The 24,657-nt window shown below is 41.9% G+C and overlaps 1 protein-coding gene across 2 annotated transcripts in view; it reads right to left on the reverse strand.

Annotated features, from left to right (window-relative positions):
• Positions 1 to 24,657, reverse strand: part of syn2b (synapsin IIb) — a 62,890-nt gene that overhangs the window by 26,682 nt on the left and 11,551 nt on the right. For both annotated transcript variants that reach the window (XM_061688076.1, XM_061688075.1), the window contains exons 2-5: positions 4,936 to 4,993; positions 4,100 to 4,191; positions 1,752 to 1,908; positions 353 to 442 (exon numbers count right to left, since the gene is read on the reverse strand). In XM_061688076.1, the coding sequence (XP_061544060.1) occupies positions 353 to 442; positions 1,752 to 1,908; positions 4,100 to 4,191; positions 4,936 to 4,993 (397 nt within the window). The remainder of the gene's footprint in view (positions 1 to 352; positions 443 to 1,751; positions 1,909 to 4,099; positions 4,192 to 4,935; positions 4,994 to 24,657) is intronic.

The following is a 24,657-nucleotide window of genomic DNA, read 5'->3' on the forward strand; positions in this document are numbered from 1 at the left end:
GGAGGCAGGGTACACCCTGAACTGGTTGCCAGCCAATCGCAGGGCACATAGAAACTAACAACCATTCGCACTCACAGTCGTGCCTACGGGCAATTTAGAGTCTCCAATTCATGCATGTTTTTGGGATGTGGGAGGAAACCGAAGTGCCTGGAGAAAACCCACGCAGGCACGGGGAGAACATGCAAATTCCACACAGGCGGGGACGGGGATTGAACCCCGCACCTCAGAACTGTGAGGCTGACGCTTTAACCAGTCGGCCACCGTGCCGCCCCTTCAGAAACCTCATAAATAATATTTCATGTGTAATAATAGGGGACGAAAAAAAAACAATTTTAAAGGTAGAAATGCTCACCATGTCCTTGTAGTTGGGGTAGAATGTCTGATCAATAACAGGGAATTTGTCACCACCCAGCCTCTTTTGATTGTTAATCAGCTGGGAAAACTACAGATGAAGAAAAGAATAAAGGAAGACAAGCACAAGTCAAGGAGGGCAAATTCAATAACAACATATGATGAACTATATACATGTTAAGTATTTTTAATAAGTGTGTGATTTAATGTTCGAGGCATGAAAATACATACAATTGAAGCCTCAATTGGCTGGAATATATCCCTATAGGTAGTAGTGGGGCTTTTCCATGCCACGACAACAAGGCGCGCGCTCTAAAGTGGCCACATTGGCATGAAGGATGTGTCCATGTGCTGGTTGTCAAGCTGGACTTAAAATAAAACCCACACTGGCACGGAGAGAAGATGAAAATTCCACTCAGGGAGGCGGGAACCCGGATTTGAACCAACGACCTCTGAACTGTGAGGCGAATGTGTATGTATCCATCCATCCATCCATTCATCCATTTTCTGAGCCGCTTCTCCTCACTAGGGTCGCGGGTGTGGTGGAGCCCATTCCAGCTAACATCGGGCAGGAGGCGGGGTACACCCCGAACTGGCTGCCAGCCAATCGCAGGGCACATACAAACAAACAACCATTCGCACTTACATTCACACCTACGGGCAATTTAGAGTCGTCAATTAACCTAGCATGCATGTTTTTGGGATGTGGGAGGAAACCGGAGTGCCCGGAGAAAACCCACGCAGGCACGGGGAGAACATGCAAACTCCACACGGGCGGGGTCGGGGATTAAACCCCGGTCCTCAGAACTGTGAGGCAGATGCTCTAACCAGTTGTCCACTGTGCCGCTGGATGGCAACAATTTTTGGCAACAAATCTCAGATTTCACTTCACAGAGTCTTTAAATGAACATCCTCTGGAAAATTCTGCCTGTTCATTCATCACAGCCAAAAAGACTCAAAAGAGAACATTTCCCTTGGATGCTTTTCAAATGGTTGTCTTTCTGCTTTTTGTTTATAGTGTAATTCCTCCTCTGCGGTCAATTAAAAGTCTTACCCTACTGCCAACATCAACTGCCATGTTTAAAAAATAGGAATATAGCGCAGTGGAACATTTTGTTTAAAATGGTATCACATAACATTTCTGCTTGTTTAATTCCTGTTATTCACTGCAGCAGCCCGTTTAGGCAGCAAACTAGTCACGAGCCTCTGCTAGTTGTTGCCAATGCAGCAAGATAACACATTTTCATTAATATGGACGTTAGATTGCTCTCATTCTACACTTGTACATGACAGAAAAAAATAAGACCCAATTCTTCTATGTTTCCTCTTTATTCTTGCCATTAAACACCAATTTCTGTGTTGATGTCGTTTTCTGCTATATTGAGGCTAAAACGACTTACAGCCCAAGGTTTGTCACAGAGGTTGTAGATGGAGTCCAGCGAGTTGACGGAGGGGATGCCGGCATACTGCAGACCGATGATTAGGTTTCGAAAGTCTTCGTTCTGGGCCATGCTAAATGCGTGCTGGCGCACCAAGACGAAGTCTGGTCTAAAGGACCTGGAGCGGCAACAGAGGAGGAAATGAACAAGTGAAGAAATCAAACTTTGTAGTTAAATAGACAGTAGATGTGATAAATTAGAAAGAAAAAAAAAATATTAGGAGTTTGTGTTTTATGGTTAGTCTTCAAACTTTGCTACCCTGCTTCGCCCATGCACTATGAAGGAAAATTCAAAATGTTTGCAAGTAGCATCACCACCACAAAACAGTGAGTGAGATGTAGAAACTACCATTGTGTTGTTGCCCAATAGTGTATTAAAATGCCCATCCTGAAGAACTATTTCTGAATTTCTTCTTCTCAATGAGCCTCTAAAACCTTTGTCCAATCATGTTCCTACATGGTGGTCTGCATTCTGCATGGAGAATCAAATTAAATCAATCATAATGGGAGCTAAGCTCAGCGGCAGGCCGACGTTGACTGAGCACGACTCGCTTGTTCTTTATTCATTTATCTCCACGTGTGTGCACGAAATGAAGTCATGTAAGAAAAAAAAGAAAAAAAGAAATACTAAAAATGTAGTGCTTAAAAGAGTGGTGGGCTAAAAAAGAAAGACAAGAGGAGCAAACATCTCGCTCAGTGTGACCACCACCGGCTGTTTGTGCACCAAGAATACTAATCAGACACTCTGAGGAACCTCAAGTGCTCCGTTGGAGAGGACTCAGCAATTAACGGAGCAGCCTAATCTCTTCATTACTCACATGGAGGAAAGGGCAGACGTACATTTTAATCAGATGTGACCAACAAGCTCAAGGTCATCCCAGTTTCCTTCTGCTAGTGGTTAAAGGTTTTGGCAACCATTTTGTCAGAGTGGGACCTAAAAAGTTGAATTCTGAATGTTTTGGAGGAAAAAAATAACTTAAATGTTGTGACGTAACTGGACTTCACTAGACCTCATTCAGCAAGCATATAAATATTGATTCTGCGTGTGTTTAGGTATATTTCTTTCTTTCTTTTCTTTAACTGTACCACTTTTTGCGGACAAAGGACTTCAATTTGAAGCCATCTGTTTTTTGCTGTTTGACAAGAGAGCAAAGATGTATATTGTTATGTTAGCATCTCCAGCTGCTAGCTCTTTAGCAACCGACTGGCCCTGGAGCTGGAGCAGGTATTGAGCAACGTTTTGCAAACAAAGTACTTTGGATGTTGTGTAACTGGGGATAAGCATTTAGGGCATCTGTTTGTGCTGTTTGACAAGACAATGACGATGCAGACTGTTATGTTAGCATCTCTTGTTAGTCTCTCGCTATCTGTCCAATCTGTCTCGTATCGAGCAACTGTTTGTGAACAAAGAACTTTGATTTGGATCTTGTGTGACTGCTTTTGATGCCAGCAGTTTGTGCTGCTAAACAGGTGAGCAAAGATGTAGACTGCTACATTAGCATCTCTCGCTAGTTGCTAGCTATTTAGCTATTGACTGGCTAGTTGCCATATGGTTGTCAAAAAACAAGTACACACATATCAAATTTGGGGGCAATCATATGAATTCTCGAGGCAGAATCTATTCAGGTAGAACCGCTGGGACTGGCCAAAATCCCTGAAAAACGGCACATTTAAACCAAAGAAGTCAAGAACTATGTAGCTTGTTACTGTGGTCAAGAGTGTTACGGACAGGCGGGCAGGCGGACGGACGGACGGACGGACGGACGGATAGATAGATAGATAGATAGATAGATAGATAGATAGATAGATAGATAGATAGATAGATAGATAGATAGATAGATAGATAGATAGATAGATAGATAGATAGATAGATAGATAGATAGATAGATAGATAGATAGATAGATAGATAGATAGATAGATAGATAGATAGATAGATAGATAGATAGATAGATAGATAGATAGATAGATAGATTCCTTGTTAGCAAGAGAAGTGGGATCTTAACAACAGACTCAAATCCGTTCGCAAAATCTTTGTATTTGACTGACAGTGATGTGTAAACAATCATCTATGCGCCTTCGCCCCCATCCCTCGACGCCTTTCGAGCTCTTCTCACCATAAACAGAGTGTGCGTGTGCATACAAAGCAGCCACAAAACATGATTAGAGTGCTGGTGTCCTCATTTCCAGTGTTGGTTAAAGAAGGATAACATAAAACATGCTTTACCACTAGCGATATTCAAAAGGGGGAGAAACTATCTAATCCGTGCAAATGTGAGACAATCGTGATTTGATGGATGCACGGTATTCACCTGGCCGCTTTAGCACCGCCTCTGACAACCTGCATGTCCACAGTGCAAGTTCCATTTGAATGTGAGATGAGGTTGATGTCCGAGAAATCGGCCTGGAAGGAGACATCAGACACAGTGCTCTTGAATTATTAACACACATTACGGTAAGACTGGCATCAGAGCAACATTATACTTTGCTCCTTATGTATCATACAGCATGAATTAAAGTATTTTATAAAAAAAAAAAAAAAGTAGTAGAAGTAGAATAACACCAGTTATAGTTCTAATATAGTTAGCTCACTAAGTGATGGAACCCATGTGACACAAAATAGCATATGCTATATCGTAATACTGTATTCAATATAACTAGCACACTGGGCTGTATTTTTTGAAGACACAATTTATATTGTTTTTTTTTTTTTTGCACTTGCTTCATTATTTTTAATATAATTATTTGAATCTTCTTTAGCAACAAACTGTTTCCAAAGTTTTCCATGATCAAAATATTACAAAAATACATTTATTTTAGGTGTATCTATGTAATTATGAGTATGATTATACATATTATATGAATTTACAATTGTATATCACATAAATAATTCTATTTATATGTATGCATTTACTATTCACATTACAGTATATCTATTTATTGATAATTATTAGAATAAAATATGGTACATTTCTGACCAATTCTGTTCAATACATCCCAAAACCATTTCTTTTAAAATAAAAATAAAAAAAAATCGATAAAATAGCCACGATGATGATGATGATTATTATTGAAGTAACTGGTAAAATGTCATCATTGTGGCATTACATTTTTTTTGCAAAACCTGAAAAACGTTGATCCATAGTACCTGCTCCACTTTGATGTCATACTCTCCGAAAACCTTCTTTCCCCGAAACACTTTGGCCCTGAAAGACAAAAGAGGGGACACGTTTTCATTAGCAAACTGTCAGTTGTCCACACTCCCCTCTAGTGGTCATCACACACTCCTATTGAAATAATCAGAGACAAAATGGAGGCCTGCTTTTGCAGCTTTAAACGGGCATATTTTCCCAGTCATAAGCAAATATTATATTTATTCGAAAATTATTTTTCAGACAAACAGGGCGATCACCACAATTTTATTGACATTACTTAATGCTACATAGGAGCTTGAATGATGAATGTGTCAAGTCAAATGGCCTCCTTGGATGCTGCCTTTCTGTATCTTGGCTGCCACCTTGCTGAAGACGGATGTAGGAACAGATTTTAAGTGAGGACGCAGCCAGATTGATGAGGATGATGAGGCTGCGGGCCAAGCTGCGCAGGACGTTTTTATTGTTTTACGCAGCGCCATGAAATGGATCGCGGCTGGCTTTCATTACGTGCATCAGGAGCCAACAAACTGGGGCTAAATAAAGCAACCATCAACAAGTTTGTGGAAAGGTTTTTTTTCCACCCCTTCCTCTTTGTTATCCATGCACCTGATCCAGCGCTGATTCATGATGCCAAATTACTACCTCTTTTCTCTGCAATAATAATAATAATAAATAATAACTCACTGCACTGTGCGCTTCTCCACTAGAAGAAAATAATTATATTGTTGGAAGGTGAACCTTCAGCCCAATCTGAGATCCTGAGCACTCTGGAGAAGGTTTTCCTCCAGGATATCCATGTACTTTGCTGCATTAATCTTTCCTTCCATTGCAACCAGTCGTCCTGTCCCTGCAGCTGAAAAACACCCCCACAGCATGATGCTGCCACCACCATGCTTCACTCTTGGGACTGTATTGGACAGGTGATGAGCAGTGCCTGGTTTTCTCCACACATACCACTTAGAATTAAGGCCGAAAAGTCTTGGTCTCATCAGACCAGAGAAACATTTTTCACCATCTTGGAGTCCTTCAGGTGTTTTTTAGCAAACTCATGTGCTTTCATGTGTCTTGCACTGAGGAGAGGCTTCCGTCGGGCCACTCTGCCATAAAGCCTGGTGGAGGGCTGCAGTGATGGTTGACATTCTAGAACTAAAAAAAATAACTTCAGTGATTTTAGCAAAGAGCGACACGGTAGACGACTGGTTAGCACATCTGCCTCACAGTTCTGAGGACCAAGGTTCAAATCCCGGCCCCGCCTGTGTGGGTTTTCTCCGGGCACTCCAGTTTCCTCCCACATCCCAAAAACATGCATAGTAGGTTGCCCCTAGTTGTGAATGTGTGCGCGAATGGTTGTTTGTTTATATGTGCCCTGCAATTGGCTGGCGACCAGTTCAGGGTGTACCCCGCCTCTCGCCGGAAGATAGCTGACATAGGCTCCAGCACGCCTGCAACCCTTGTGAGGATAAAGCGGTACAGACAATGGGATGGATATATATATACACACACAAGTTAATGTGCAATCATGGCCACCTGTCTAAATTAAAAATGTACATAACATGAATCTCGATAATAGCCCATAGGAACTAGCCCAGAGGCATCTTGCTTGTTAGCGTGGTTCATTAGGATAACACCATCTGTGATTGAAAAACAACACAAGGACGACTGAGATTGCAAAAAAAAATCAATAAACAGTGTTTGATATTGTAATTGGAGGAGTACACTTCCCCAAAGTACTTCTATATTTGTGATAATTGATAGAGTGCTTATTGCATGTGGTGTCTCACAGGGCTGTATACCGGGTCCCATGTTTTTGAAAGAAATGTGGGAGAGGTGACATATAACAGATGCATAGTGATGGCACCAGAGCTTTTTCCAGCTCTTTTTTGCAGTATTCTTTGAAATCACAAACAGACAGATAATGCAACAACATTCCGAATTTTCTCCAAGCATATACATTTTCCTTTTTCGAGAAAAAATGGCCAGTTGCTTGACAACACCCATAAATTAAAGTTGACTTCATGACATGAAACTAATCATGTGATTAATCGAATTCAAGTGCAACATTATTGACGTGATAATGTAGGCCTGTTCAATTCATTATTAGGCTTTTACCCAGTACAGTCAAGAGAAATTGCAAATTGCAGTGGGCAACTGGTTAGCAGGTTTGCCTCACCATTCTCAGATTTAGGGTTTGAATCTTGGCTTCAGGCTTCCTGTGTGGAGTTTGCATGTTCTCCCGAGCTTTTCTATGGGTACACCCACTACCGCCCACATTCCAAAAACATGCACAGGTTAATTGAAGACTGAATTTGCCATAGATGTGAATGTGAATGCTTGTTTGTCTACATTTCATCGGGGTGTACCCTTAATGTGAGCTTCGATTGGCCAACTGAATGTTCTAAATGTCTTCAGAGTTCCCGCTTCAATGCCAGTGTGCTATTGAGCAGCATTTATAGTAATAGGCAAATGCTAATTTAGTCTATAGCTCAATGCTTGGTGAAATTGATGGGATGAGCTCTGTTGACTCAATTTTCAGGATCATTTGATGCAGCCCCACTTTCAATATTGATTGGTGGAGTCCAGGAGTCTGAGAAAGCCATGGAAGTGTGTGTGGTCTAAGCCAGACGAATCAATGTAGGGTAATGAAGGGAAGAACTGAACAAAAACACACGACAACGGTGTATGGATGTAATTGAAGAAGTGACAGCTTTTGAGAGACTTGAGCGTGCCCTATGCCAAGATTTAGCATGCCGATCCATGGGAACCACATATTGACTTAAATGTGCATCAATGAGGAGAATATATCATTGGATTAAAGAAGCAGTATTTGAATCTTAAACAGAACGGATGAAAAAGGAAATGCAGCATATGAGATTGTACACTTGAGGCATTAGTAGGACAAAAAAAAAAAAAACAACAACCTCAGGACTGTGAAGCAGATGCGCTAAACAGTCGGCTATTTATTGCAAGACATATACGCGGATAAAGAAAATATGCCTATAAGTTTTGTTTACTGAATTTTTTTAAATAATAGTTATACTGATTTTTGTTTGATTATCACAATCACATAATTGCTGTATCATTTTATATATACAGTATATACACACACAGTATATATGGCTCAAGCTGGTCTATAAAGCGTCACGTGCATGTCAGAATGATTCCCTGGGGTCATATACATGTACACTATGTGGCCTGTATATGTATATGAGTATCGCACCATAGCATCCCAGGGTCACTGTTGATTGCAACGTGTATCCTTTAATGTCGACGAGTGAGTGAAAAGATATGGGGCTCTGAAAACCTCAAATCAACCATGTTGGCTTTAGCAAGCTCCCCTGGAGTGAGTACATCGCTTGAATTATTCAAGCGGCAACACCGTAAGGCTCGAAAACACCTCTGTGTGTATTTTCGGCAGCCATGCTAGTATTTCAAAGACGAGGTGTGTCACGACTGAGAATGAACAGCAGCTATGTAGTTAGACGCTCTAGCAACGTGAGGGCACTTTTTAATTAGATGTCACAATAACCAACTATTAGTGGGGGAAAATTATATTAAAGGAGTCTTTTATTTTAGGTTCCAGGTGTCTGTGGCACGCTTTTGTCGAAATATTCCAGCAATCAAGAATTACAGTACAATTTACACCCTCTTTTTAGCCTCGCTATAACCAGCCTGTTTTGAGAGGCTTGTGCTTTGTCATCCAAATGAGCCACTGCTCACGCTGCCTGGTGGCCAGTGCTGAATGCCACTGTAGTTACCATAAAGACAGTAAAAGCATGGATTGTATTTTCTCTCGTGGAGGCAGCACTTCATCACCAAGCCACTGAAATACACTTTTCAAATATCCAACCCGCGTTGGGGCTGTCCAATGCTCCACAGCTAGCTAACGAGCTCGCTCAACCGCAGTTGGTTTGGCCAATACGTCAGCACCTCCCTTGGTATAGTTGTGTGTTGGTCCCCACATAACAGAGACACATGAGGCAAAATTAACTCGTTTCCTGCACCTTCAGCAGACGTTTCCTGCACCTTCAGCAGACGCCCACGCAGTCCCCTAGCTCGAGGACGGTCTCTATTTTTGAGGATTTTGGAGCCTTATTTTATATACTTGCCAATTGTCAGGCTTGTTAAAACACTTCTTTGTGGTGTGTCAAATTTAGAAGACATTGCTATTTGAACAATAACAGTGGCGCATCACATGTAGACAGACAATATAACAATGCTCACATACGTATATTAATCCTTTGTGAAAATTTTTATATATTACTGCAGCTTACTGAATTTTGACAAACGTCTCCATTTATATCATTATGGCTGCATCATACTTCCCCCAGGTGGCTAAAATACCAGGAGCACCATAATATCCATTGAATAGAAGAAAGAAAATGTGGCAAAAAATGTTTAATTTCTTGACATTCTATTTAATTCTGTAATTACTTTATGTTTTATAAACAACAGTACATCAGAGTGCTATTTTTCATATTAAAAACACATTACACAAATTGTGTATTTGGGGGGCTGGGATGGGATAATGGTATTTCCATTCATTTAAATGGGGAAATATGATTTGAGATACAAAGGTTTTGAGTTACAAGCATGGCCATAGAACCAATAAAACTCACCTTTGTACATTGCTGTGATTGGAGCAGAAAAAGGTGTGCCTTTTGACTTTTGACAGGCTCAACTCACTAGGCCGACAACCGCATAGCATTGTCCAGGACCTACATTTAAATAAAAGATTGCAGACAGGACAGGAAATTCCCTCCGGTGCACTCGCTTAATGTACGCGTGCATGTGCTAGCACTTCCATTTACGGTGCCTTAGTGAAGAAATAAAAGCATGCCGAGGGAACATCTCAAAGCCACCAGTGGTCTTGATTGTTCTTCCCACAAGCGGATAATGAGAGATTTGCTGTGTGTTGTTGTTGTCCAAGGAGAGCAATTAGTAGAGACGCTTCATCTTTTTATCTTGTCCTTGTAATTTGACAGCTTTGTTTCCACCGTCACATTTTTTCCATCTGTCGTCTACCTTATCATCTTGTTTTCCACCCCCATAGTCTTTCCCGCACCTGCCACTCAACACCTTATCCATCATGCGCTTTTCATTGTTTATTGAGATGAGTTGGGGGAGGCACATTAAAACACGCAAGCAGATGAATGCTGCTCCTTCTGGTGTGCCCGCCTTGGCCACCTGGGGCAGAACACTATAACCACTTGAGTTCTAGGCAGTTTGGATGCAGCAGCCAATCATATTGCAGAGGGGAGTGTCTTGTTTAGAACTCAAGTGGGATTCATAATAACGCTTCATTGAGACATCTCAACTTGCTCTTAGCTCATCAGTACGACACTAATATTAGTAATTTCGCACAGAGGATAAAGTGTTTGACTGTGAGTACTGTTACATTGTCTATCTACATGTTGTCGCTGATTTCTACAGTGAGGAACAGTGAGCTCAAACGGGTGTGAGTGGGTCGGAAGAACTGCAATTTGCATTCATGTGCTATGGTTGACATGCTGGTTTCACTCCACAGAGCATTATATTTTGCCAACACATACTGAGACAGCCTCTTCCAAGTGGAATTCTTATAAGGGCGATGTGCGCTGCTGTGAGAGGGAACGCAGCCTGCTTCATTCACCGCCTATCAAAGCGGCTCCTCTCATTCCCTTTAACTGCAGCGCAATGACAGTCTCGCATGGAGACATCTATCTGCAGAAGAAGACGTAGCTATCCGTGTGTGACTGGAGGGTTGTCACTGCCCTTGGCCGATGTGGCAACAGACAACATGAGCGGGTACCCTTACTAAATACAGAATGAGCTGGTGATAACTGCTGGTGACTGATCTCCGCATACCTCATGTCCCCCCCAATAGCATCAGGCCAGCCAGTGGGATGATTAACGTAAAACATATAATAGTGATGATAATAATAATAATGATGAGTTCAATGAATTGATATCTACAATGATTTAGAGGGTTTGATACTTGCTGTTCCCATACTTATGAATGGAATACATCTGGCATCCACCACACATGTCCACGGACCTCAGAATCAGCCTGCCTGTTCACTGATCAAATTCACATAAATCACTTTAGCTAGCGGTCTACCGACTGTATTGCGCCAGACTTAATGGTGGTCCTAGCAGGGGTACGTTTAGACCAACTTTCTGCCACCAAGCAGAATCTGCTCTTATCAAAGTGCTAAATGATATAAGGTTGAATACTGACTCGGGAAAGGTGTCAATTCTGGTCTTGTTGGACCTCAGTGCGGCTTTTGATACGGTAGATCATAATATACTGCTGAACAGGTTGGAAACGTGGGTAGGATTAAATGGAACATTCCTTAAATGTTTCAGGTCCTACCTGGAGGAAAGGAGTTATTTTGTAACCATTGGTAGTGTTCAATCTCATTCAATGGCAATGACCTATGGGGTCCCTCAAGGGTCAGTTCTTGGACCCCTCCTGTTCAGCCTGTATATGCTACCCTTGGGTCAAATTCTTCAGAACTTTTAATTTTGACTATCATAGCTATGCAGATGACACAGTTATATCTAGCAGTGTTTCCAGATGACTACAGTTCAGTTGGGGTGTTGTATCACTGTCTAAAACAGATAAATAACGGGATGAGCCAAAATCTTATTCAATTAAACTACAACAAAACTGAGATAATTGTTTTTGGCAATAAAGAAAAGAGGACTGCTGTTAGTAAATACCTGGAATCACTCTCTTTAAAAAACAAAGACCAAGTCTGAAACCTTGGTGTTCAGTTAGATTCCGACCTGACTTTCAACAGTCATATCACATCAACTACTAAAACTGCCTTCTACCATCTCAAGAACATACCCAGAGTGAAGGCTTGCAGGACCAGGAGAAGCTCATCCATGCTTTTATCTCAAGTAGACTTGACTATTGTAATGGTCTTCTGACTGGACTCCCTAAAAAGAGCATTAAACACCTGCAGCTCATTCAGAATGCTGCAGCTCGGGTTCTGACCAGAACAAAGAGGTCAGAGCATATTACTCCAATTCTAAAGTCTTTACACTGGTTCCCAGTCAGCTTTAGAATAGATTTTAAAGTTCTGCTACTGATCTATAAATTAGTAAATGGTTTAGGTCCTGAATACATGAATGAAATGCTAATAGCATATAAACCCAGTGGGGCTCTGAGATCGACAGACTCAGGCCAAATAGTGGAGCACAGAGTTCAAAGCAAACATGGTGAAGCAGCATTTAGCTATTATGCTCCACACAAATGGAATAAGTTGCCAACAGAAGTGACGTCAGCCCCAAGTGTGCATGTTTTTAAGTCCAGGTTAAAAATTCTTCTTTTTCCCCCATGCTTTTTAGAGCATTTCCACTTTTAAATTATATTTCGTTCACTGTACGCTGTTTTAATTGTATTTTTATTTTATTTTCTCTTTGTTTTAAATGTTTATAAACTGTTTATTTGTATTTGTTTTTAAATGCTTTTAATCATGTAAAGCACATTGCGTTACCTTGTGTATGAAATGCGCTGTATAAATACATTTGATTTGCTTTGTTTTACCAAATTGTCCCTTTGCTGGGTGCATGTAAAAGGACTAACTCTCGCTGAGTCGAAACGCCCAGCTTGTCGCAGACCGGTCTGCCAAATTGGCAAACATGCTTAGCGAGTCTTGCACTTGCATGAAAATCAAGATACGACAGAAATTGCGGCCCGCCGCAGATACACCGTCTACGATAATAAAGCCCATTGTCTCAAAAGAGATTTTATCGACCTGCCAACGCCACGGTTCATTGGGGTACACTTTGCGCCTTATTTTCTCGCTTTCCCATGATTATTACATTTGTACAAGCATTGTAGCAGGTGGACAATATGTCACGGTGGAAATGAGAGGCACAATTCATGAGTGGCTGGGAGCACATGTCTCTAAAGTGCAGTCTTGTTCTCTCTGATCACGGTAGTAAGAGCGCAGAGATTCATCTTTCAACAAGGTGAGTCTAAGGTGAGCGTGTGACTCGCTGTGGCAAACAGAAATTCATTTTATAGCCAGAGATAGAAGAGTAGTCTACAAATGGAAACATTACAGGGGGTCCTCGGTTTACAAGGCTCCGAAAGGCGTGCAATCAACTAGTTTGCGTGGCGGCGTAAAAATATGTTGTCATGCGGAAAAAGAAGGCAGGCTCAATTACCACCATGGTCTACTTTCACTTGTTCATTCAATTGTGTTGTATTTATGTTCTAGAGGTTTTTCATCCAAATATTTACTGTAATTATGACTTAAATACCAAGTTAGCATAGGTTAGTCAGATACGGCACATTCTGACTTACACACAAATACAGGTCCATCCATCCATCCATCCATCCATTTTCTGAGCCGCTTCTCCTCACTTGGGTCGCGGGCATGCTGGAGCCTATCCCAGCTATCATCGGGCAGGAGGCGGTGTACACCCCGAACTGGTTGCCAGCCAATCGCAGGGCACATACAAACAAACAACCATTCGCACTCACATTCACACCTACGGGCAATTTAGAGTATCCAATTCATGCATGTTTTTGGGATGTGGGATGTGGGGAGGAAACCGGAGTGCCCGGAGAAAACCCACGCAGGCACGGGGAGAACATGCAAACTCCACACAGGGGCCGGGGATTGAACCCAGGTCCTCAGAACTGTGAGGCTGACGCTCTAACCAGTCGTCCACCATGCCGCCCAAATACAGGTCACGCATTAGAAATGGAATCCCGTCATAAACAGAGGACCACTAGTTTTGTTTTTCTGAGCCTCCAAAGACTACCTGTATTTTGGAATGAGGGAGGAAGCAGGAGTACCTGGGGAAAAATGACATAAGCACGGGAAGAATATTAAAACTCCACCCAGGAGGGCCAGAGCTGAGATTTGACAGCGGCTGATAGAAATGAGTCGTAAATTAATATTTCTGTGGGAACCTGGCCGGCTTTTAACAACGCCAGAGGAGGAGATTTACAGTATGTTAGTGAGGTAACCCATCTGCCCTTTTAAAGCATTTACAGCAAGCACTTTCCACAATAAATGGATGTGGACTGAGGTGTGTAGAAGGATTTAAAATAATATGTAAAATAATTTTCTTATTGGTCTCACTTGGATTTCACTAGAATCAGTTTGGATTAGTTGGAATTATAAAAGGTTTCACCTACTCTTCTGTAAACATCCATCCATCCATCCATTTTCTGAGCCGCTTCTCCTCACTAGGGTCGCGGGCGTGCTGGAGCGTGCTGGAGCCTGGTTGCCAGCCAATCGCAGGGCACATACAAACAAACAACCATTCACACTCACAGTCACACCTACCGGCAATTGAGAGTCTCCAATTAATGCATGTTTTGGGGATGTGGGAGGAAACCAGAGTGCCCGGAGAAAACCCATGCAGGCACGGGGAGAAACTGCAAACTCCACACAGGCGGGGCCGGGGATTTAACCCGGGTCCTCAGAACTGTGAGGCTGACGCTCTAACCAGTCGTCCACCATGCCGCCTCTTCTGTAAACATGCTTTCGTTAATGAAATCAAGCCAATTAATGCACTGTATTTAGTTGTGGCCTGCAGTCTAATAGACATACTTACTAAGTTATGTGGTCCCCTTGAATGAGTAAATACCTTGCCTCAAAATAAAATAGTACATAATGTTTCCTTTAAAATAATACACATTTCCAATAAATGTTCAAATGTATAGAGAGCTGGAATTAACATTACACGAGCAACCAAGTCTATACATGTGTACCATACATTGTCCACGTGTTGCATTGTCCAATACAGTGCTGCTTTGAGATACGAGTGACCCAATTTGCGTGTTTTTTGAGCTATGAGCCATCGTTCGACTGAATTTTTGCTTTGACTTGCAGAGCCCAGACTTGAGATATGAGTGCTATATGGCAGCAGTAAAACGCTGCTCAACTCACTTTACAACATGCAGCAGTTCGGCAGATGGTGAACAATTCTTCAAAAGAGAAGCTTCTGACTGTTTACTGCCACTCCCAGTACAAATTTACTGTCAAACTAAACATAAAACAAAGACAAATACACATTGTGTATTTAAAGCAAACACATAACTTTGCCTGAGAGCAATAGATGGGCTAATGAGTAGCATTGGTGTCACGGTGTAATAACCCTTTAAAGCAATGAATATTTGAACACAAACAGTGAAGCAACAAAGAGAATATAACAAAATTCACAGGCATATATTATTCATCCTCGTATATCCATACGTCTATCTATACTGTATATAGCCGACTGTTTCACATATATGCCTCACGGTTGTGAGGTTGTGGGTTCAAATCTGGGCTCTGGCCTCGCCAGTGTTCGAGTTTCTCTGGGTACTACTGTTTCCTCCCAAATTCCAAACACATGCATGGTAGGTTGTTTAAAGACTTAAAATTGTCCTTAGGTGTGAGTGGTTCTTTTTTAATGTGCCCAGCAATTGGCTGGGGAACAGCTCAGGGTGTATCCCGCCTCTCGCCCAAAGTCAGCTGGGATAGGCTCCAGCACACTCGTGAACCTAGTGAGGATAAGCGGTACCGTGAACGGATGGATGTATTACAGTGCCCTCAGGTGCCCAAGGCTCGTACAACAGAAAGAGCAGCACAATGTCCATTGAAGTGAAGTAAAACAATTTTTTGTTTCAGCACATTAATCGATGTGCGGTGCTCAATTGTTGGGGTGTGCCGAAGATTTGCCGACTGTAGTTTATTTGCGATGGTGCACTTCAGTCGCTTTCAGCCATGTCGCTCAGTTTGCAGCAGGCCAAACTTTCAACCAATCCCAACTACCATCTGTGGGATGTATCACACAGGGGTTACCTGTCCCAGTGGTCATTCCAACTGGGTATGTCACAGACAACTCTTACGGATACTCGTTCCACTTCTGACACCAAATGTCAAGGGAGTCTGCTCCATCACACGACTAGTCCCTTCCAGAGTTGGTGCCTCATTCGAATCAGCCCAGTCCCTATCCCATCTGCAGGGTCTATATGACTGAAGTCTATTAGCTTGAACAACCTGTGCACTGACTGCAACAACAAAGAGCCGATCATCGCACGGTAGCATCTGGGCATGTCACAGACATCCTGATGGCTACTCATCTCACTTCTGACACCAAATGTCAAGGAAAGCTGGAGGGTAGTCCCTCAACCTGGATTTTAAACCATATCTTTGGGGTTCCAAAATCCTGTACACTGTCCAAGACACAGTACACTCCAAACTAGGCATGCCACAGACAACCTCCATGACTCTGACACCAAATGTCAATGGAGTCTGCTCCCTCACACCACCTGCCTTTCCAGGGGTGGTGCCCCATTCCAATCAGTCAAGTGTCCCCATATCTAGGTTCAATAGAATCTACAATAGCCATACCAATCCCACTTCTGATGTAATTTGTTTATAGAGTTAAAAAACAACAACCCTGTACACTCACCATGAAACCAAAGAGCCAGACTCTTTGGCATTGAAGTCAAGCCCTGTCACGCAGGCGCCCCATTGCAAACAGCCTAGTGCCTATTCCATCTGCTGGGTGTACTTGACAGTGGCCACATATATCAGGAGTCGTTGGACCAATGTGTATGACACATATCCCCATCCGAATCCCACTCCTGACACAATTTTTCAAACTATGGTCGAAAAATCTGAAGCTGCCCACCAATGTTCCCAATTTTAATCAGTCAAGTATGTTATCTAAGTGGAGTTTGTTGCATGTGTGTAATTTGTCCCTAGGATCCTGCAGGGCATATCACAGATGGCCTTATGTGCACCCATCCCACTTCTGTCACCAAAAGTGGGCATGTCTGAAAAGTACTAGGCTACCCTCCACGTGGATTTGAAACCTTGTCAAATGGGTTTAAAAAAACAACAACCGCATTCTTACCATTAAAGAATCAGGCTCTTTGGCATGGAAGCCAGATGAGAATAAGCATGTCGTTGTGGGGTGCTTTTTCACAATAAAAATCAATACATGTATGCTTTTGAACTGTATTAAACATATTATAATTAACCCAGTGAGCTTCACTGCAAAAATGTAAAAAGACAATAAAGAGCAAAAAGCTTTTGTCACTCTTCAAGCGCCATTGCACACAATGCTATCAATCCTCCCCCAAGGCCTGGTTATTAGCATCAGGCCAGCTTTTTGTACTCTATCCCTCAGTGCCAATTTTCCAGGGTCATAAAGTGCTTTGATAAAACGCTGGTGGCACATTCTCCCATAGAAGAAGGACAACTTAAGGGGTGTTATTAAGGATATGCAGGATATAATCATTCAAAAGTTAAAATTCCAAATGTGCTGCTGTAGTGTCTATAGAGCTCGAGGGGTTTTGGCAACATTTCAATGACTAATTGGGCATAAATATTCCATGTATTTTTTTTTTTGTCTTCCACAGTTTAATTAAAGAAAGATGTGACTTGAATGTATCTTCATTCAATGCAGTACATTTATTTGTCTTATGTTTATCGGCCACTCAAAGTATTGAGGTTGGAACTCAGACAACTGTTTAGTTTAAATAAGGACCACAAATACACCCCTGACTATATAGTTAGTTCCATGCTTTGGTGTTATGCGTCATAATTGCTGCTGTGCACAGATACCGGTACCATGATTTGGAAATCACCAAACTATCACGCCGCAATTCCAATTTGGATAAATTGGAAAGCGTCCTGTATGTCCATGGACAGAAGGTACTAATGGATTACAGATCAACGACATGATGGTGATAACATCCTGTCTAGAATGAAACAAAATAACACTCTTTGTATAACCGTCAAGCAATTACTGATCCCCAGAATCTCAGACTTGCGCTGATTCATAACACAAGAATACCTACATGAAGAAAAATTGACCTTCTTTTTTATTGTATATAAATAATGCACAGCTGATGAACTGCTTTCATCTACGGAAAAGCATTATTTTTTTAAAACGACACAACAGGGTACTTTCACCACCGGGCCATTCTGTGTTTTATAGCATGTTCTCCAAGTTGCTAATTAGCCAAACAGATGACACTGCTTCCCCTGACTGGCTCACTCTAATTTCCAAAGTGTCCAACAGGGAGCGTGTGAGAGGAAGACAAAGATGAAACAGTTGTGCAAACGGAACAACAGATGTCCACAATATTCTGTGTTTTTGTGTTTGACTGAGCTATATTGTTGCGCCATCAAATTTTGTTTTAGTTGTTTCTGAAGCAGGCAAATCACAGACAACTTTTCTAACTGACTTCCCATTGGTTTTGCTACTGTGGTGACAATTTGTAATTGCTGTCACGTCTGACTTTTTTTCCTCCCCTTGCTCTTTCAGCTTCTCTCCGTAACGTGTGCGCACTCGGGTCTGACAACGAGGCCATCTAAAGCGACCACACCAGCTCAAAGCACTGGTCCACACGTTGGACTTTTTTTTGCCATTCTCCTCACTTTCCTGCCTTTCTGTGCATTACAAGCACGCAGTAACGGCGACGCTCGAAAGCAGCAGCACTAGCGAGCTATCCAATGGGAAGATTAATTTTCGAGGTGTAGGCATATCAATCTACTGTAGCTAACTGCACGTTGCAATCGTGCCGATAGCTGCTGATGCAAACAGAGGCTCCAGCTTCTATATAGTGGGGGAGGGGCAACTCATGTCTGATTGCAAAGTGCGTCATGCAGTACCGTTTTACCCACGCTCCCCCCCAAAAATCTGGAAAACTCAAGACAGTTTAATGCTACAGTATATTTTTACAATTGATTAGTCCATAGTCACAAGTCTTTGCACGTTTCCCCCAATCATCTTCAAACATGTATTATACATATAACATATTTAGGAAAAAAAAGCAGCTCTCTGAATTCACTTTACAGGGTCTTTAATAAAGGTTAGACGATGGGCTGAATCCTTTTTGCATCATTTTCAATGGCAAATGCAGTCTATGATCTGTATAACTCCTCACTGATGCATTTGCTGACGTCTGTGTGATATATACCTTGGTGTTAAGGTAAAACAGTCATGCTGGCCTCCTCTCTCCCCAGTTTCCCTTTTCCTTCACTCATCATCTCATACGCTGTCATGTGTGTGTGTGTGTGTGTGTGTGTGTGTGTGTGTGTTGAGCCGTAACATGGCTGAGTGCAGCAGCCTCTCCGGGGCAATCATGTGCTTTTGCGCTCAGCCGGACCACTGAGACACGTGTCACTAATCTCTGCTATTACTATACAGTAAAACCCTTGACTTTTGTCACCCACAAACCCTTGCATTCCACACTCCACATTTCGTCTTGCTCACAGTTGCTATCTCAGAAATCCTCTCCTCCCCACATCTCAATAGGGCAACCAACAGCACGGCCTTGCAGTTTTTCTCCCTCCCCCGTTCACTTCTTATCATCCTTGTTGTCAGTTCTGCAAACGCGTTGTGACATCACAGACAGGAGATGGAACAGTTCTCACTGCTTGACTTCAGCACTCTGCTTATTCTTTCCTCTGCTACCCCCTCGTTTGCCATTTCAGTGTTTTTTTTCCCCCCAATACTCCACCATATTTATTGGCCGCAAGACAATTATACACATCTCAATCTTTAAAAGCCTCTGTGTATGTGTACTCTGTTGTTTCGAGCATAACAATAAATCTGTACAGCAAATGATTCAATTCCCGTTGTTTATTGATTGTTACTGCCACAACCAGGTGAATAACTGGGACAGATCCTTAAATGTTTGGTATCATTTTTTAAATCAGAGTAAGCATTTATATGGTGCAGACTGCAGCGCCTCAGCAAGCTATAAATGATTACAGATGGGGGTGTTTGGGAGAACCTCAAGAGGGAGATTTTCTCTAGTCACGACTTGTAGACTGTGGACACGTTAAGATAAGAGTAGGCTCACCGTAGTCTTCTGGGCCTTTAACGTGAAAAGGGCTTAACGAGACCGTCACGTGACACCCTGACCCCCCCGCCCCCCGGGGTGGGTGAAATGCAAACACGGACATCACGACGACACGCATGCAATGCAGTCAGGCAGCGCCAAGCCGCCCACGCTGGCATCATGCTGCTGCAGCACATACGGAAACATACAGCCAGAAAAACAGCAACCCTGACTTGTTCCCTCCTCTCCTCTTAATCTCTTCAGTGGGTTCGAAATTATGCATTGAAAGTTATCCGGTGTAAGGACAGTTATCACGGCAGGACTTCAATTACTTAACCCTTGATTTATGTGGCCTGCGGCATGAATATGAGTGGGGTACACAATGGATGTCAAATTGAAAAATGGCGGAAAAAGGCAGCGTGTGAGCAGGAGCGTAGGTGAAGAACAGCTGATCATTATTTTAAACAGATTCCTACTGCCAGACTTTAATAAAAGGCATTATGAGAACAACAGATTTTCTTAGTTGTCATAGTAATGAGAGATCATTGATGACCGATTCCTGCGTAACTGAGTTCCTGATTTATACTGTTTTTATATTGCGAGTGTGACAGATAGTATATGGGTGAATTAGCTACATGCTCTAACCATCTGAATCACAGCAGTATAATAATAGTAATTTTGTGCCTTACAATGGATCCAAGGACGCCAAACACAGGTGGCAGGCCGTCATTCTTTGAAGATTTCAGGGTTAATTTGTAATGGTCAAGTATGGAAACCCTACAGTTGTGTTCAGGATTCCTTTGTGCCCTATAAATGTATTTATTTTTTTTTTTTTTTGGGGGGGGGGGGCAGTATGAATGATAATTTACAGTGGAGTTATGATAGTAGATATAGTTGTACAGTATACAGTTTGGCATCAGCAAAAAATATTAGAAATTTAACAGCCCCCATCAGTCTAGGATGCCTGGTTCCAACCGGGGCTCAGTTGAATGAAATACTGTACCTTTTAGGAACTGATTAAAGTGTAAGGTGTGCTGTTTGTGGGCTGCTTCCTGTCCAAAGTATGTGGAAATGCCTTCTTTTTCTTGATTTGTTTGAATGCGTGCAACTGACATGACACATAGCGTTTAAAGTTCTGTTGAAACTCGAAATTGCACCGGCTAATCACTGATGCAGACGAAAGGGCTCAAGTTCTTAAGTAGTGGCAGGGGCGACTCATGCTGGTTGCCCAAGTACTTCACTGGGTGCCATTCTAGCCATGCCCCCCATAAATTTTGAAAATTCATCCATCCATCCATTTTCTGAGCCGCTTCTCCTCACTAGGGTCGCGGGCATGCTGGAGCCTATCCCAGCTATCATCGGGCAGGAGGCGGGATACACCCTGAACTGGTTGCCAGCCAATCGCAGGGCACATATAAACAAACAACCATTCGCACTCACATTCACACCTACGGGCAATTTAGAGTCGTCAATTAACCTAGCATGCATGTTTTTTTTTGGGATGTGGGAGGAAACCGGAGTGCCCGGAGAAAACCCACGCAGGCACGGGGAGAACATGCAAACTCCACACAGGCGGGGCTGGGGATTGAACCCCGGTCCTCAGAACTGTGAGGCGGACGCTCTAATACTAAAGTCATAATTACTCCCCCAAAAAAAAAAAAAGGTATGGAAAAACATAAATATTAAACAATAAAAAAAAAAAAACTGTCTACTTGTTTGGCATGGAATTGAAAAACATACCGTATTGTGTCCAGTATTAACTGTTTTGTGTTGACTATTGTAACAAAGGCAATGTAGCCTTTCCATTTTGTCCATGTAACGTGTGAAACACCAAAAGGAGGTTTACAATGCAGCAATTGTACTGATTCCCACTGTGTGTTCCAAAACAAGGCCCCATGGGGCAGATAATAAGTGGGCCAAACCAATAGTGAATAGTGAGCAACTCAGACTGGCTTTATGTATCTATCTGATTCGCTGATGTATAAGAGCCTCTCGTTCGCTGTATTGAAGAGAGACCATGGGAGAAAATAATGTTTTTGATGGCGAGAAATGAGATTAAGATAGATTTGAACATTCTCTGTCCTCACTGTGTTCTTTCTCTTCTAACGACTTTTCTGCTATTATCACAGCTTTCCCATCTGACTCCTCTTGTCACTCTTCTCATTTTCATTCTCTCCTTACTTACTCTTTTCTTATTCCCGCACTCACTGACAACCAATAAAACAAACAGTGCTGATTCGCATCGACTGCACCTTAACACTACACAAATAAGCACAGGAGGGAGGATGCATGGAAGTTTCTCCCAGCTCACACAAACGCTCAGATTTCATCCTATTTATGCCCTGGGACCAAAGCCAGAACCTCGGAATTCATTTAGGCGGACCTCAGGCTGCAAACCTGTTTGCTATTAGGTGGATGCACACAATACAGGGAGAACAATTATGAAAGTAAACTCCTCGAAAACAAAGATACTTTTTTAACAACGGAAGGAGGTGATGCAATCATCTGCTATGATTTCCTTACTAGTTTAGACATTTTGCATTGGGGAAAATCTGGCGATTTGGTTGTCATGGTTATCACGCTACAGTAGAGCCTCGTAACTCAAATGCCCCTGAGGGTCAAATTACGCCTCTAAAGTCACACAAAACATTGGTGTTCAAACTAACTTTATGCACAATGTCACACGAGAACCTCAAAAAACCTCAGTTCAGCAAGCATCTCCTTATACACAATGGTTTGTCATTTTGAGGGCAGCAGAGTTTCATTGTACCACATTCTAAAAACATGCATGTTAGGTTCATTTGAAGACTTTAAATCGTTCGTAGGTGTGAATGGGAGCTCATCCCCTGACCCTAATTACGTCACTATTGAAAATGGATGGATGGTTGATTAATTGTGTTAAAAAGTGTTAAAAAAAAATGTACGACTTGGAAGTAAACCAGCACCATGAAAGGGATTGTTTTGCAGTTTGGATGATCCCTGGTATTACAATTGGGTTGCCCCGGAGACTGAACCAACTGAGATTATAAAGTTTAATTAGATATAGTGTGCCTGCACATGAGAGCGTCTCTTTTGCCCCAGTCTACTAATTGCATTGCACCACTACAGAGCAGATCAGATTACCTGAAGTTAAGTGTAGCTGGAGAATAACTTTATGGCTTTAACAGGTGGACACTAAATGGAGATACTATAAGAACATAACAGAAATGAGAATTCTAAAGACAAAGGTTAAACAGTGCAGCACATGCTTGAGCACCAGCTTCTGAAATTTGTAATGAGTATGTCTCCATAGTAACTAGGACCGCAGAGGGTGTCCGTGTGTGATGTTGTTAGAGTTGTGATACATTTCCATAAAGAGTTTGAAAGATGATACTAGTCACATTTTAAATTGATGCAGAGAATATACTCAAACCCTGTTCTATATTGTCAGTCTTTTAATAAATTCATTCATTAGTTTGCTCTCTCTCGCTCGCTTTCTTTCTCTTTATTTATTTCTCTCTTTCTGTCATGGTCTGTGTTTTGGTTTGGGTTGTGTTGTGTTTAGTTTTGTTCCATGTTTTCCTGTGTTCCATGTTTGTCGTATGCTCATTTGGTTGTTGTGTCCACCTGTTCTCGTCAACTTTCTACCTTGTGTCGACCAATCGGCTCTCTCCAGCCACTCGTGTTTTATCCGGGTGTTCCTCGTTGTCTCGTCAATCTGTTTGTATTTAGTTCCCTGGTTTCTTTCAGTTCTTGTCGGTTCATTGTCATTTTCACTGTCTGTGTCACGTCATAGTCGCCTGTAGTTTCAGGAGTCATGTCTTGTTTCCAGTTTTAGGTGTATTCAAGTGTTTCTTTGTTACTTTGATTATCAGTTTTGGTACTTTGTTTAGTCTGCTTTTTCCATGATCCTAGTTTCCCTTTTATTTGGAATTAAATATCATTTTTGAGACTTCTGCCTTGCTTCCCTGCACTTGGGTCCGCCACGTCTTTTGCTTTGCCTTCCTCTCCTTCGACCACCCCAATTGTGACACTTTCTTTATTTTGTTTGTTTGTTCATTCATTAGTGGGGTTACGTAAAACTACTCTATCAAAATTTGTTAGTGGGACTCCATAGTAACTACTCAACCAATACGGAGTTATTGTTTGTGGGATTATGCTAAAACAACTGAAACAAAATTTTGCAAGTCAGTGGCAAAAACTGCTGAACCAATAGTTAGTGGTATTACATAGGAAACTCAACCAATGGGTAGGTGGTTAATTATTCGACTAGTGGGATTTCAGAAAGAAATTCTGAAGTGTGCATTGCTTTTGGGTCGATGTCATGGCAAGGATGAAAGAACATTTCATTTGCCATGACAGCGGTGGGGTATTGAAGGAGTTTGAGACATGAAACTTGACTTCTTAAATAGTCATGGTTAAGTCTGACATTGATTGAAGTGTCCGGCGCACGGTCTGTGAGACAAGATGGACCACATCTGCAGAAAACAGACTTGAGACCAGTGCATCATGCCTGTCCATTAATGCATCGGTCAGTGAGAAAACACATGCAAGCTCGAGAGAACAGGCGAACTCCACACGTGAGGGATGGACCCAAGATTTGAACCCAGAACCTCTCAATTGCGAGGAAGACATGCTAACCACAAGTTCACTGTGCTGCCCTTAAATACATTATATACAGTTGCATCTTAATAAAGTAGAATGTGGAAAAGCAGCTAGTTTATGTAAAAAGGTGAAACTCATGTACTCATATATATATATATATATATATATACATACACACACACACATATATATATATATACATATATATATACACACACACATATATATACAACCCGAATTCCAATGAAGTTGGGGCGTTGTGTTAAACATAAATAAAAACAGAATATGATTTGAAAATCATGTTCAACCTATATTTGAATACACTACAAAGACT

This window comes from Phycodurus eques, chromosome 10 (genome assembly GCF_024500275.1).
Source record: "Phycodurus eques isolate BA_2022a chromosome 10, UOR_Pequ_1.1, whole genome shotgun sequence".
Taxonomy (NCBI): domain Eukaryota; kingdom Metazoa; phylum Chordata; class Actinopteri; order Syngnathiformes; family Syngnathidae; genus Phycodurus; species Phycodurus eques.